This window comes from Pelecanus crispus, chromosome 1 (genome assembly GCF_030463565.1).
Source record: "Pelecanus crispus isolate bPelCri1 chromosome 1, bPelCri1.pri, whole genome shotgun sequence".
Taxonomy (NCBI): domain Eukaryota; kingdom Metazoa; phylum Chordata; class Aves; order Pelecaniformes; family Pelecanidae; genus Pelecanus; species Pelecanus crispus.
Genome location: NC_134643.1, coordinates 148,387,249 through 148,403,805, shown reverse-complemented (window position 1 = coordinate 148,403,805; position 16,557 = coordinate 148,387,249). Strand labels below are relative to the sequence as shown.

Sequence of the window (16,557 nt, the reverse complement as noted above, 5' to 3'; positions counted from 1 at the left end):
TCTATCCACCCCCCCAAAAAAACCCACCCACCCCAAAACCTCAAAAAAAAAAAAAAAACCCAAAACCCAAAAAAAAACCACCCCCAAAAAACACACAAGACAAAACACAACAACCAACAAGCAAACAAACAAACTTGGGTGGAGTCCCTGTCACACCTTTGGATAGGGACTCCATCCGAACATTAAAAAAAATAAGAAGAAGCTTCCAATGATTATGAAGAGCATATCTACACAAATACTGTAGTATAAAACGTTACAAAATCACTTGCAGCAGACAGCTGCTCTGTCAATCAGCCTATATAAGATCTCAGTTGCCTTTTAGAAATGCGTAATTTATCTCCATTGGTTAAGAGTCTCTATAGCCAAAGTGTTTATATTAAGCTTGGGGGAATCCAGCTCTCATCACTTGAGCCAGACAGTTTCAGGACGCAGATGATCCTACACAGAAACAATTGTAGCTGCTCCCTTTTTTTAATGAAGAATATATACCAGTCATACTGCAGTGCCCTGCAGTCTTGAGGGCTCACTGACTCCGGAGATGAGATCTTGCTTGACTGTCACTTGTAGTCAGCATGTTAACCTTGGAAACCATGTTTCTATTACTACTCTAGTAGACAGAATGCTATCACCACCTCTGTGAGGCACAGAAAGGAAAAATGCCTAATATCCACTTACACTGAGACCACGCAGACCAAACAGAGTGATCCCATCAAAACCTGTGGCAGGAAGGTAAATCACTCGGACTACAGCTAGGAGACAGCAGCACCTGCGCTAATGTTACAGCACCAGGCACTTTTATCTACACTCTTCATGCTGTCTAGGACTACGATGAGTGGTGATCAGGCTGCTGGGAATCTCTTGCTCCTTTCATCCCTCCGAGAAGAATTCCCTTGACCAACTTGGGCTGCTCACCCTTACAGGGAATGGTAGAAGAAAGGTGAGGCCTGACCTCTGCACAGATCAGCCTATATAAATAACAACTTTTTGTTAGACCAGTCAGCCAAGCCCACTTGGGTCAGTAGAGAACTATTAGTACATTTTTATGCTTTTTCTGTCCAGAAATTGCCTTGAGATTCAAAGTAACTGCATATGCAAGCCTTCAGGACATTAAGAAAGAGCAAGCAGTGGGCAGCAACGCTGTCCTGCGATAAAGTTTTGATGCTATTGGACTTCTTCACAGCAAACACACATGATGGATTGGAGCTGAGTTCCCATCAGGGAACTGTCTGGTCAGGCAATCCGAGGAGCTTGTCCAAACACCAGAACAGTCATCAAAGTTACCCTGAGCTGACAGCACTGTATAGAGAAAAGGAAGAAGAAATCCATGCAAGGATGTTTGTTCCGATTTCACTCTGTGAGGCTGCAGATCCAGAATGAAAAGCCATAGAGGCAAGCCGACTCATGCTCAAGGAGCAAGAAGGCACAGAGCACACTGGGCCCGGTACTGAAAAGAAGTTCTAATGACTATGAAACCAAAACAGATTAAATATACCATGTTTCTTCCAAAGCTATGAAAGCTTTGCTTTCACCTGCATTTGTTTTACTGCACCAACCATGGCAAAAACGATTTTCTTTCAAAATTCCCACTCTTCCTTTTTCTTTTTTTGCAAGTACCTTCAAAAGATACAGCCAAGATAAAAAACAATGAAAAACATATGGATGCCTTGGTCAGTATGCAAGCAGAATTTCACATTCTCCCTAAACCAGTTATTTGTTTTACTGAAAAGAGTATTTGCTTTTTTACAATCAGAGCTAATTAAGACAGTTAATTATATTAATGCCAGAAAGTCTCTCTTCAGTTTGAATTTGTATCTTTTGGAAATACTGCTTATCAAGTAAATTCCAAAACATCACAAGTAGCATTTGAGCAAAACTGATGTCCAAATAGACCTTTTAAGCTTTTCCTTGTTCTTTTTTCTCTGGTTTAAAGAAAACCAGTGCTCAGTAGTAATACAAGCTGTACTAATAAAAGTCTTCCTACTTGCCACTATGCATTTTTACAGACTAAAGCTCCCACTGCAAATATTATTTCACTATGCTAGAAATTACAGAAATTTCAAAGAAAACTGATAGTCCTCTTCTTCACCCTTTAAATATAAAGGATTTTATGTATAAAAATCTGAACTTCAACAAAACCTGAACTTCCAAGACGGATAAGGAAAAGAGCAGCTGTTAAAAAGGTCTTACTAAAAAAAAAAACCAAAAAAACCCAAAACCCCCCACAAACCCCAAACAAAAACAACAAACTCAAAAAACTAAAAACTAAAATAATCCCAGTAACAACAATGAAGTATGTTCTTTTGTACAGCTTCCCAATTCCTTTCTTCAGAGGCAGAAATGAAACTGGTATATCAATAATAAATTTAGCCCAAATATGCTATTCTGAATATTGTACACAGAACTAGTAAAGAATCCTCTGTGTGTGTGTATATATATATATAAAAAATATATATATAATATTGCTGTGATATAGTAATCATTATCACTTACCCTGACAGCATCTCAAATATAAGAATTCCCAGGGCCCACCAATCTACAGCTCTTCCATGGCCTTTGCTTTGTATAACTTCTGGTGCAAGGTACTCCGGGGTACCACAGAGCGTCCATGTCCTGGGAGGAAAAGAAGGAGGAAAAAAACCCCACAAAACAGAAACACAAAACAACAAAACCAGAGTGAAGTGAAAATGAAATAACAGTAACAGAAAAAAAAACACACACACAGATAGGAAGTACCCAACATATGCCTATGTATTGATTGTATATAGGAACAAGAGAAAAAAGAAAGACCTACAAGATCTAAAAAGACTGCTTTGACGATGCTCTCCAATTCTGCTGTAACAGAGATATATGGAAATTAAGAAACTTCTTGGCTGCAGGAAACATCCATGCACTGGGCTTCCCCACTGCTGGTGTGGTACTCTATCCATTAGGCTATATGTTGCTTTGAAATTATTAACTGTTTTTTTCATCCTGTAAGCTGCAGACCCTGGGAGTTCATGGACTACTTCTCACAGGCCCAGCAAAAGGCAAGCTTATTGGCACTTTCCAGCAAAAGGAAAAATTTTTGTTTAGAAAAAACAAAGGGAAGATGGGGAAAATAAAAAAGTAGTACTTTAAATCAGTAAACAGCTGCAGACATAAGTAAGATTCCTTTTACAATCTAAGCAATGTTTTTCAAATAGTATTGAAATGTAACCTGTCATCACTCCCACAATATCCATTAAAAGGAAAACATTTTGTATTTTTAGTTATTTAAAATACTTACAAGGTGTAGTTAAGCAAGTGTGAGATATGTAAGTAATACTATTTTTGATATATTTTAATGTCATTTTTAGTCATATCTTTCTTAATATAAGCTCAGGATATAAAAGTGTTATATTGCTACCTAATTGAAATGTGTACTTCAACTTCTATAAATTCATTAAATAAATTGAAGCTAAGCAGATAATATTTACAAAGACGAAATTACAATTTGAAACACAGAATATTCTGAAACAATTTCTTTCAGAAACATGCAATCTTCTTTGTAAAAATACTCATGCAGAGTTTGCTTGGCTTCACTACCTTGACTTATGTTTAAATACATGCTAGAGAAAAAAAAAAATGTGTTTTCATTCTGAATTACACTTCCCTGACAGCAAGTCAGAAGAGGAAACTCTGAAAAAGTGCTCATCAATTCAAGAGATGAAATAACAGCAGAGAACAAGAAAAAAAAAAAGCATACTGCATTTTAAGAAGAGTTCTAGTAAGAAATGACAAAGAATATAGACACAAAATTAATGGTCACTGCACACAATTTCTAACTTGCAGCAAAAGAAACTCTAATTATTTTATTTGTGAGCGCAGGAAGAATCTTCTCCAAGGCATGAATCAAACTGGTAACATGGTCCTGAACAAATGCATTGAGATGAACAGCAATCACTTTTAGAAGTAATATATACTTCTTTGAACTTCTAGTTTTTCCTACCACTGTTCTGCTAAACTTAACAAACCTTCTTTTTCCTAACCATAAATCAATATTCAAGATGCACCTATGGTACATAATTTGATTTTAAATAATATACTTTTCTGAGATTGCAGAATTATTTTAAACATAGCTTTTGGGTGTTTCCTGCCCCCCCTTTTCTTTCTTTGGTTTTTTTTTTAAGCCTTAGCCTTGATTCATAAAAATACTTAAGATCAAGGAAGAGGAGTGTATAGTCAGTCAAGACTTTAAATGAAGATTTATGATACACACAACTGAATTTCTTTAGGCCCGATTTTAATATGACAAAAGCTAAATTACTCGGCTAAACTGCCAGGATTCATTTGACACACTATGCACCCAAGTGCTTCATGGTTCTTGAAACTAAGTTCATTAGTGTAAAGAATACATATTTATTTTTTATCATGAAAGGGTGATACGATTTTTATTGCTAGAAAATATAAACTCTCTTTTTCCAAATCAAGCATACTCAAGAAAATGCCTACATACAGCACTGCTTTACACACTACTGCCATCTAGCAGTTGCCTAGATCAGGACTAGGTAATTAAGAAAAAACAAAGCTTTGTTGTCTTTTAAAACAAAACAGCCCGCCCTTCCCCAAGTTTATATAGCCATATTACAATCCATTGTATGAATTTTTATTCATGCTGATTTAGCCAGCTCTGCAAATGAAGCAGCTACCAGTTTTACTGTATTTGGGAAGAAGGGCTGTACAAATAAAGCAAACAGGGCAGGCACATTTGTTTTAATGGACAAGCCGGACAGTTTGCAGGACAATGCCCCACAACAGTCATCCTTTCCTCCCCCAAAATTGCCAGCACTATGAATGCACAAGCTCAGCAAAGATGCAGTCTTTGGTGGTTTGCATCCCTTATCAAGGTCATTTGGGATACAAAAAAAAAAAAACAGTTTAACACTTGACTATGACTTCCAGGACCCACATAATTTGCCAGTGACAATGTAACTAAAATGACCCTTAATTACCTTACAGGTTAATAACAAGATCTTTTTTTATTCAAGCAAAAGGAAAACCACAAATTAAGGAGAGGCCAATGTAACTTGAAGTCCCCTAGTTGTACCAGGAAATAAAATGTATTGCCACCAGCAGGTCATCTACTGCTCAATCAATTTCAATCAAGAAATTTGTGTTTACTAACTACACAAAAATTTGGAGGAAGCTCAACTTCTTTGTCAAGCTATGTATTTGTGCCATATGATCATGCCTTGTATTTCCTCTTTTGTTGGTCATGAAACAAGCTATTTAATATTTTGGAAAATGCACATCAAGTAAATTCTATACAAAGACCAAATTAAGAATTTTTTTAATCATCACTATTTTATGACTGTTGCATATTAATCTGAAACTCCCGATTATCCTTTTGAAGATAAATTATAAAGCAGAAAAATAAGAATAGACTGTTTCCTTCAAACTGCTACAGAAATTCCACTGCTCTGGGTTTTCAAGATAAAAGCTGAAGTACAGGTAAGCAATAGTTGAATAAGGTTGAACATGTAATTTCAAAACGTGAAAGGGAAACAAAGAATCTACTCTGGTCAGAAAAATAAGCTACAAAATAATATCTGTGGGACTTGTTAACAGTATCATTTGAAGTAGTTAAGTCTCAATGGTTAACATATTTTAGCGTTCTACACTATTCAGCATCCACCTCTGTAGTCCCTCACAAGCTTCTCATATACAAGCCAGAGATTAACAACAATGTCCTTTTTGGTGTTCTCTTCTGGCAGTTTCTGCATAATTATACTCAATGGAGATTGCTTTGTTTCCAGCCCACAAAAGTTTGTTCTGCAAGACATTCTTGCTTCTACAGTAACATACAATACACTTTACAAACGAGATTTGCTACATCTTGTTTTTTGACCTTCTCTTCAAGTCCACTTGGCAGAATAGTCATGAGTTACATCCACTTTAAGCAACAGTGCCAAAGTATCCCCAAAATATTTAATGTTCATTTTTTTATTAATTTAAACTAACAAACTAAAATGAAGTGAATAATATTCTTCTAAAAAAAATTGTAAATTTACTTAGAATTTTCACAAAATTCAGTGAAATCTGTGCATCAAAAATAGGAAATTCTATGAACTTTTGTTTCAGTTTCTCTGAAAGAACACAAGGGGGGGGTGGAACCAACAAAAATGAAACAGTAATAAAGATCAGAAACATGCTCAATGGATATATTATACCTGAAAAGTAGTATATGCTTTCCAGAAAAAGGAAGGTCTAAAAATGTAATGGCTATAAAATTTGAAGCAAATCCTTCCTACATCCTTCAGGTAATAGTCATTTATTCCAGCCTCCCTGTTGCTCATTTTTTTTTTGACACTGCCCCTTTTTCAAAGTAGTGGCACATCTATTTTATGTGAATGTACTTACAAGAACCTGAAAAGGTTATTAAGTCTTCAGTTAAGGAACACCAAGGTGGAAAAGAGGAGAAATAAACAGCAGCTGAGGCAAAGACACACTGTTTTGGAGAAAAATTTAGACTTTTTAGAAGCACACTATGACCAAAAAGGGGAAGAACAAGGATAAACAGAAGGACATATCAATAAGGAACAGAAGGAGACAAGAAAACCTCCTCCCTTTCCTCCTTCTCTAGGAAAAAAATATTAGAGTCTAGCCCTTCAGAAAATTTACTAACATGAAGGAAAATGTGCAGGCTGCTTCCCACGGCGGGAACATGAGCTATAAGCCAGCCACCCTCTCTAAAGAGCAGCTTAATTGTAGATGGATGGACATGGTGAACACTTCACCCTTTCACACATGATAGTGGGATGAAAGGCAAATGCTTACAGATATGTCTCAATTAAGCAACTACAGAATCATTCACAGGAAATAATATGTATCAAGAAATATGTACTTGTATTGAAGGTCTTCTGCAGACCACGGTTTATTTCACATCATGTTTCTCTAAGGAAATATTTGTTGGTCCTAAGTGGCATGCTTCATCACAGCTGTTTGAAAAACATATACTTTGTGTTTTATTTTCACAACTCATAGGCCCTGTATGTATGTATACATATATACACATACACACATGTAAGGTTCATATGTATAGATATTTTGTCATTTCTATGCATGGCAAACATCTATACTTTAGGTCAAATAGTCTATGAAACAAAATAACCTACTGGAGTGCATTAGTGGATAAATTGCTGACAACTGTGTATCTTTACAGTGACAAAAACAGTTTTGTGAAAATGACTACAGCTAGTAGGGTGAATACTACATAGTTGGGGAGGGGGGTGGAGGAATCAGACTTGCATAGGTAACTACTGTGCTCTAAATGATAAAGTCCTCGCTCCTTCCAACTTTGTGTTCTGCATTTTATATTAGCTGTTGTACATTTATAGATAATGCAGGTATTAATATAAAAACAGCTATAGCATTCTATGATTCAGTTCAACTTCACCACCGTCCCTGTACCTCTCCCCACTCCCAGCAAGACAGGATGCAAAAAAAACCAACTAAAAAAGTAGTGATAACTTGTTTTGATGTCCTACAATGTAATTGATCAAACTTACTCTTATAGATTCATCTTCCAGATTGAAAAATATACTTTGATATGATCTATCACCTTATTTAATGAAAGGTTACTTCTGTTGTGCCCGAAACCCACAGAAATCCAAATTAAGAATAACCACTAAGTGGCACTATCTACATGTAAAAAGGAAGCCGTAAGAATTTGTATGAAAATGTCTTAATAAAGAGATCGTCCCACTTTTTTTACATGGAATTAGCCTTACCTCTTCCTACAAAAAGTTATTTTGATTTAAAACAAAAATATTTTTTTAAAAAAAGCCAACATTTGTAGACCTATCTGCTTCCCAGTGGAAACTGAATTCAATCAAACATACTGATATTAAAACACTATGGTTTTAAAACAGACTTTTAGACCTTAAGGGTGAATAGAACCAGCGCACTTACTAGTTGCCTACCATTCTTCTGTGCCGAGGCAACTCAGCACTGGCAGCACGTAACCCGTAGGGAAGTAACCTTCACGACCTCTCTAACACAACTTGATCTGTCCCATCTGACTTTTACTTCATAAGGGATCCAGTAAGAGTAGATCCCTCAGAACCACCATAATTTCAAATTGATCTTGTAGAACTCTGCCCCCAACTCCTCCCCCACCCCCAATTGTGGTAAAGGCAGCATCAAACAGGTAAAACAGGTGAGTGAAGAGGATGAAACTCACTTACTAGGCTGCCTCAACTAGAATAATCGACCCTAGAGCACAATACCAAACCTTGTAACACCACTATTCTAATATGACAGGCTCTTTTTTTCCTCCCTTATTTTCAATCCCAATGACAGCTCTTCCTTCCTTTTAAGAACATGTATTATAATCTTGGAAGGGTAGTTCAAACAGAGAGAACAAAGAAATCACTGGGGAAAACACCTCTGCATTTTCAAAAAGTTTACATACGCTAGTAAAACAGACATAAGGCTGACAGTATTGTAGAAGTTACAGTTAAATAAATACTTCTGAAGATGGCCTTGTTTCTGTCTAGATTTTTCTGTTTCATTTTAGCAACAGGCTAGTGAAAACACAGTATCCAGTTTTAAAATGTTATTTCCACATTTCAAAAATCTCTCTAAAAGGAAAGCAGAAGGAAACAGCAGTTACAAAACATCTGGCAATTCAACTTGTATGGAAAATTAATGTCCCATTTAATGTACTGATGTACATGTCTCGATATTTGCTCACTTTACTTCATTGAACTCCCTTTTTATAAGACGACTGCTGACAACTTAAATATAGAAACCTACTCATATAAAATACTTTTCTATGGTAGCTTATCTGTGATATTGCTCCTACTTATACCTAAGGTGTGATAGTGGTTTCCATACAGTCATTTTAAGACAATAATTTCCTTCATATTAAGGGATTTGACATGCGGGAACCACACTGAGTATTAGGTGAAATGCTGAGCTCCGAAATCAAACTTTTTTTCTTCCAACTGTAATTACATTTTGCACATTAAACCATAACAAAACCCCACTTACCTATCCACCAGCTTTTTAGCAAATCCAAAATCAGTTAGCTTGATATGTCCTTCTTTGTCTAATAATATATTTTCAGGTTTTAAGTCTCTGTAAACTATTTCTTTGGAGTGCAGGTATTCTATTGCACAAATAATTTCTGTTGAGTAAAACAGTCCTGTGCTGTTGTTGAAACGCCCCATGTTGCGCAGATAACTAAAAAGTTCTCCTCCTGGCACATATTCCATTAACATGTATAAAAAACGTTCATCATGGTTGGTCCAAAATCTGTAACAAAAATATTATTTTAATGAATAAACAGATTATATCTCTGATTTGCTTTAGAAGTAAATTTCTGTAAAATGATGTCTCTTCCCCAACTACGTACATAATTAATTTATGGTTCCTATTCTGCAAATACTAAAACCCCAAGAATCTAGCAGGACTATGGAATACACGTTCAAGTAGCTGACTTCACCTGAAAAGTAAAACAGACAGTTCAGGATTCGCACAGCACAGGCTAAGAAAGAAAATCTAACTGATAGACTCTGTTGCATTGTACAAAACTGGTCTCTGCTAAGCACCTAATAACTGACTTAGTATAATGCCAGTCTGCTAAGACCAGACAATTGTCACACACCTTACATTTTATTTAATCAAATATTGCCAAAGTGATGAGAGGTGAGCAGAATCTGCTTTTGTAAATATGTTTATGACAATATGTTCAAAAACAGGACACCAGAGTTCTCCTTCCCCTCTCCTATCCCTTCCTCCCCGGAAATACACAACCCCAACTAAAGTGATTAGTCACTAGATAAGCATCAGATCACAATACTTGCTCTTCTACAGTATCTTTACCAAAAGCAGCAGAAAAGCAAAAATGCCAGCGAAACAATATTCATTTCTGTACCTCAGATTAACCTGATGGTAAGTACCTTCCATTCCTCAGACTGTTGCCTTTAATTTAAGAACTATTATTATGGTACAGTCATTACTAGAGAGCAGTAAAGAGCAGCTAAGGAAGAAAGAAAATCATTCCACGTGGCTTTCAAATGCTTCATTACAGAACACAGGAATCTTCTCTTCCACATTCCCCAAAACCAAGCTGTTTTTCTTTCTACCCACATTAAACAACTCATATACCACACACCCAAATGTAACTCAATAGTTAAGAAGCAAATAAGTATCTGGTAACATCTTGAAGAATATTCTACCATTTTAAACCAAACAGCTATCCCTCTTACTATGATAACAGATAAAGAACACTGTATCCCTGCCTACTTTAATTATACAAGAAATTACTTTAGCTTCTGCTGTTTCTGCAGTATCACAAGAACGAATGATCAAATGTACTTTTTTTCTTTTTTTTTCTTCATTAGCTGGTTCCTAATCAAGGCATAGAGTCTCAAGAAACATGAGCAGAGCAAACTGAGCTCCCAAACCCATGAGTGACTTTTGCTCAGTAAGATTTTCTTTCTTGATAGTGGCACTGAGGGCAACCAAGAAAATGAGACAAGACTATCAGACATAAGCAACAGCTCCTCCATTCCTTTAAAGTGATGGAGAAAGCAGAGCCCAGGCTTGCCTTTGCTTTTATAGCACTACTTCCCTATCACATAGTCATCAACATCATTAACTGGCTATTGATGATGTTCATAGTATCTTTATTGACTATGTAAAAACACTCTTGAGATGTGTTTTAAGGAGTTAGGCCAAGTTGCACCAACAGTAAACAAAGAAAGAGGAACAGGAATGGGCAAAATGAAGAAAACCACGTATTTAAAAAGCCATATACAGGTGAGAGGAAGAACAAAATCTGACAAAGAATGCAGAGAAAAAAATGGAAGACCTAGACCATTAAAACACAGTATTTTTACTGGAATTAATTTCTTCAAGAACTGACTCTTAAAGCTATCCACAGAAAAATGGACACTTTATTTAGTATATGTGAAGAGTAACAAAAAAACCCCACTTTAATTAATACACAAAAGGAAAATATCACAGAAGCTGTGATTAGAATAATATGCATGGTGTCAGGTAATTTTAAAATTCAGCTTCACTACATAAACTTTGGATGCCACTGTGAACTCTTACAGACAAATAACCTATTTCAGCTTATAAGACTATAAGACACGGTTGACTTTTAGTAATTCTTGTTCTCTTGAAAAAAATCAAAAAGATAGATGCCAAAATTATAGTATAATATGAACTGCTGCACCCACAGTTATGATATGTCACTCAAACATGTGAGTAAAGATTGGTGCTCCTGAACAACTGGTCACTGGAGACTCCTAGGCAAACAAGCATTTCCAAAAAACAATTCAAAGAAATAAGTAGATAATAACTACATTCTCTACAGAAAAACTGATTCAGGACCTTCCTACATGCAGGAAGAACATTTCTCAAAAGTAACAGGAAAGGAAAAAAAAAAATCATATATGAAAGTTTTTATATATAGGAATATATAGGAAGGATGAACACCAGAAATAAATTACATGCAGCATTACTTTAAAATTCTCCATAATAAAGTGCTAAAAAAATACCGTATTACGCTGCACTGGCATATATTCCTTCTTTCACAACCAGAGGAAGATACTATCCATGTTTAAGGTGGTGACACTAACTGAAAATATAAAAGCCAAACCATGTAGACAACACAGTTCAAAGGCATTGAAGCAGAACTATATAGAGAATTTTTGCCCTTTTTGCTGATCAAGTATAGTCAAAGAATTCATGGAAAAAAACCACGTATCGGGCAGGGGAGGAGGCAGCTGAAAAAAGCTATTAACCACACAAAAAGCTGCAGAAAGTTTTATTTGTCATCAAGTCAGCAATAACTGTACATGAATGCTTGTTTAAACTAAAGCACACAAATATTAACATGACTTAAAATTTAACTACCTCATTTCAGCTAGGTTGCTTTGAGTCTCCTTTTCCAAGGGACAAAGGCAGCACATGGACAATTACATGAGCATAGCTGATGCAGCATTTCACTGAGCATGTCAACAGAAAAGGCAGAGAGCTAGAAGACATGACAAATGTTTGCCTCACACACAAGTTAACTTCCATTTGAATTGTGTCCTTCCTTTGGCAACTTTAAAATCTGACATTTTGGAACTAAGGCATGAACAAAATCCAAGAAAACTTATCAGTTTGGATTTTTGATAACTTCTGTACAGACAAGAACCCTTACATTCCTGTCTGACTTCTAACCTAAGTTTCTCTATTCCCACACGTACTGCGCTGTTCTAGACGCACAGATGTACTGGGGTGGTGGTGGTTTTTTTTGTTTGGTCAGTTGGTTTTGGTAGGTGTTTGGGTGTTTTTTGGTTTTGTTTTTTTGGGGTTTTTTTTGTTGTTTTTTTTTTTAAAAGAATTTATGTATGTACATAGATACACATACAAAACCCTGTTCCCCCTGTTCCGTCCATATTTTAACCAGTCTAACCTGATGTACTCAGCCTCTGCATCTTGCTTTCCCACATGCATCTCAAATTCCACATACCCCAGAACTCATCTTATTGATACTATGGCACGCACAGGATATCTGAACACTGGCTGGAAACTAACAGCATCACGACGCTGCAAAAAGCAACAGCACACCAGGGAAAATGCCTCCTCCTGCAGGCCTCTCTCCACCTTTTGGATGACTACCATGCTTTTGCCTCTTCCTTTCTCTCTGATACTTTCTTAGCCCTGGAAGGAGGCTGCAATCCCCGCAGCTAGAGATTAACTAAAGCTAATTTTGTCTAATTTTATGTAAAACTGATTAAGGCAGGTAAATGCAAAACAAGTCTTGGTCAATGGCACTGTATCCATGCATGAGAAAATATACATGGAAATTAACTGTGCAATTATCCAGAGGTTTAGTTATCCCATTAATAAATATGGACTCAGATACACAAAAGGCGCTGTGGTACTGTGAACAGAAAAGTATGATGCCTTCTCTCCTTAATAAAGGGATCACTAGAATCATCACAATTCCACTTAAAAAAGTATTCTTCATGAACTGTGTTTAAATCATGTTTCTCACTAGGTTCCATCACTTAACCTCAAATATGGGAATAACAAAGCCCAAAAAGTGCTGCAATCATTTAAACTCTTGAAAAAGAAAGTTCACAAAAGTTTTCAAAAAGCAGACACTTAAATCTAATTATATCTTTATCTAGACATCTACAGGAAATACAGATGTAGAAATACTTCTTTTCTCGCCATTCTAACATCAAGAATCATTCTAGTAGTCATTTTGATGAGCCAATCCTAACATTTCTTCATCAGTATTTTCCCCTCACTTAGGAAAATTTCTCTTCTGCCCTATGAAAATAAGAGACAGAGTAAAGCTTATAATAAATTATTGCTTAAATGTTTAAATTATGCCTCTTTATTTAAACTTCTTGATTCTTCTATAATAAACATTTTAGTCTGAAGTCTATTTTAGTCTAGATTACGTAGTAGAAATTAAATGCTTGGTGTTGATTAGGTACATAAGAACTTGCAGTGAGACTCTGGAACACTTTAACTGCACTTTATACATGAGTTAAATGAATTAAAAAAATACAACAACTTACAATCTGATCAAAAAGGGGTGGTTGACCTCTTTCAAGACTGACTTTTCATTGTGCACATGTTGCTCTTGCTTCAGTCGAATGACATCAGGAATGCTCATTACTTTCAGTGCAAAGTAACGTTTGGCCATTTTTTCCTTCACCAGATGAACACGCCCAAAGGTACCTGTGCCTGAAAAGTCAAAGAAGAAATATCAACTTATTGTAAAAAAGAAAAAAAGCAAAGATAATTTACCAAATTAAAACCTACAGGAATTCAATTCCTGGTTTGTTTTTTTTTTTTTTCCCCTCATCAATATATCAGTATTACATTTTTTTACCTGTTTTCACACATTCTGTTTCTCAGGATTTCTCAATTTTTAGTGATAATGATTTAATAAAAATAATGGTATTGTGATACCGCTACTTTTTGGATAGATACTGGAAGCATTTCTTGCAAAGAAGAGAAGTGGTCCTGAGAAAGGGTAAGGGAGATGTATTAAAACTTAAGTATGTAATATATAAGATTCAAAAGTTACCAATGTAAATGAAAAAAGCAAAACTGTTCTCAACTGCAGAAGAAAGGCTGGAAAACATTCTTAAATTTCAGAGATCAGTTTTAATTTAGATCGGGTGGGGAAGGGCGGGATAAACTCAAAAGTAGCATTCAGCTTATTATATCCACAGTGTGTGGCATTAAAAAAAAAAAAATCATCACTGACCAAGAATGTAATGTTCAATTGTAATGGATTTAATAATTCCTCAACACAAAAAACTACTTAACTTCACATGTATTATTTATTATAAAAAGGTAGCTAAAAATCAATTAGGGTTTAAAATGTAGGAACTCATAACATGAAGAGTACAGAATATACAAAAATGATGACAACAACAAAAATTTCAAAATATTAATCTACCAAGTTTCAGTTACTGAGAACAGCTGTCTGCAATTATTCAGATAAGGAGATAATCCCCTTAAATGTGCACAGAGAGGTGAAGCAATTCAGTAGGATAAGGAAGTGATGTGAAAAAATACTTAAAAGTTGTTGACCCTTCTAAAAAAAAAAAAAAATCTCCTTATAATGCTGCATCATTACATGGAAACAGTGCATTTTAGGCACCCCTTTTTTGTAGTTAATGTATTCCTTTTTCAATTCACTCTTAAAAATACAAAAGGAAAATAAAAACATGTTGTCTTTTAAGTAACGTATTATGCATTTCTCTATTCAGTACAGTAGTCATTAACGTTCCTTTTAAGTACATTGCACTCAAGACAATTATACGTAACTGAACCAAATATTTCTTCTAGTTTGAAATGAAACTTAAAACTAGCACATTTATCCACACTGCTATTTGTACTGCAGCACAGTGTTATACATTTGAAAGATGTTCAGCTCACTGGGTGGTTGCTCATTGTTTTTTCGTTCATTAAACAATGCCATGTAGGTTCCATTTAGTTATTCCAACAGTACACCAGATATTTTTAATCCTATTCTCCAACAGAAATATGTGCCACTATAAAGGATGCTCGGCATTCAAACCAATTGCTTAACTTCTAAAAGGTCACTGTCTTTGAGAAATGCCTTCCAAAAAAAAAAAAAAAAAAAGTCAAAATCTTATACTTAAGCTCACAATCATTCCCTTCTTTGCACACACCCTAGGAAGGCAGCCCACAAACCTGCCTCAGTGTTATTAACTGGTATGTCAATTGGTTTCAGATTGTGCTGACCAGTTATCACCAACCTATTCCAAGACAATTTTCCAAGACATGTAGTGGGTACAGGGAGATGAGTATGTATGTAAAAAGAAATAGATTTTTGAGAGGGGGCAGGAGAAGAGACCAAGAAATGAACTTCCAAAACTGCATTACTTGAGGAAGGGAGAAAAAACAAGGGAGTTTTTGCCTCTAGTAGTTTCAAGAACTTGAGAATTTATTAAAAGATGTTTGTGTTCTGTATGCATTCTCACTTACAACATTTACATTTTATTGCAATATTGTTGTCACTTGCAATATTGTTTAAGAGCACAGTGTTTACTAAAAAACAAACCAAAATACTCATATTACAAACTAGAAACTAACAACTTCAGCAATGCAGTTTTACAGAACTTGCAGTTCCATTGCCAATACAGCTTTCAAAAACAGCTTTTGAGATAAAACTTCTCAGTACACAAACCCACCAAGGATTACAATTGTCCAAGCACAAAAGATTCTATCAAAGCAGTTTTACATTCCCACCTGTCCTGAGTTACAGTTCTTTAACCATGAAAACTGTAAATAGGTCTCAGATAAAGCCTGCTGTTGTAGTGAAGTAAGCCACCAGGTCACCCTTGAAAATTCATCATGCAATTAAATCCTTTGACAATGCAGTCACATTACATGACTATACCTGTAAACAACCTTATTTTCATGGGGATGGGCTTCTGCAGTAAAAAAAAAAAAAAAAAAACCAAAAAAAATGGCCCAAAAGCTTCCAAGCAGAGCCATCTGATCAAGCTACTTAAAATACTGATTATTTACATCTTTATTGAATGCATAGACAAAAAGTTAACTTAGGTTATTTCAGAATTAGGAGCTGAAATTTAAGTTCTGAGGATCTGGAAAAACACTGTCAAGAATAACTATAGTTGTTTTGCACACTGAACTAAAAATCATCTTAGATTTTTAAGACTTCCAAATGTGGACTTGTGGAAATTAACAGTACCAACCCCATAAGTAAATGCTGGTTTTACATGCATTTTAATACCTGTATGAACAAAGTGCTTCCATAGAGATATGCAACACAGAATTCATAAGTGAACACATACCTAATTATTCCTAGGTCTTTAGTGAACTCATGTTTCATGACTTGTTCTACTCGTCCTAGAAATTTTAATTTTAGAATGCTTTAATTTTTCATTATGCTATTGGTCTAACTTTACAAATGGTGCTGCTCAGAAATAATAACAGTAATAACAACAGCAATCACAAGTTCCATCCATTTTCAAAGAAGGACCTGTCAGGGACTTATTTAGCAATAGTTCTAAC

The 16,557-nt window shown here is 35.4% G+C and overlaps 1 protein-coding gene across 1 annotated transcript in view; it reads right to left on the bottom strand.

Moving 5' to 3' along the window:
- Window positions 1–16,557, bottom strand: part of LOC104034491 (cAMP-dependent protein kinase catalytic subunit PRKX) — a 56,163-nt gene that overhangs the window by 13,226 nt on the left and 26,380 nt on the right. Inside the window, exons 2-4 of the mRNA XM_075713733.1 lie at window positions 13,557–13,725; window positions 9,013–9,276; window positions 2,491–2,610 (exon numbers count right to left, since the gene is read on the bottom strand). Of these exons, the coding sequence (XP_075569848.1) occupies window positions 2,491–2,610; window positions 9,013–9,276; window positions 13,557–13,725 (553 nt within the window). The remainder of the gene's footprint in view (window positions 1–2,490; window positions 2,611–9,012; window positions 9,277–13,556; window positions 13,726–16,557) is intronic.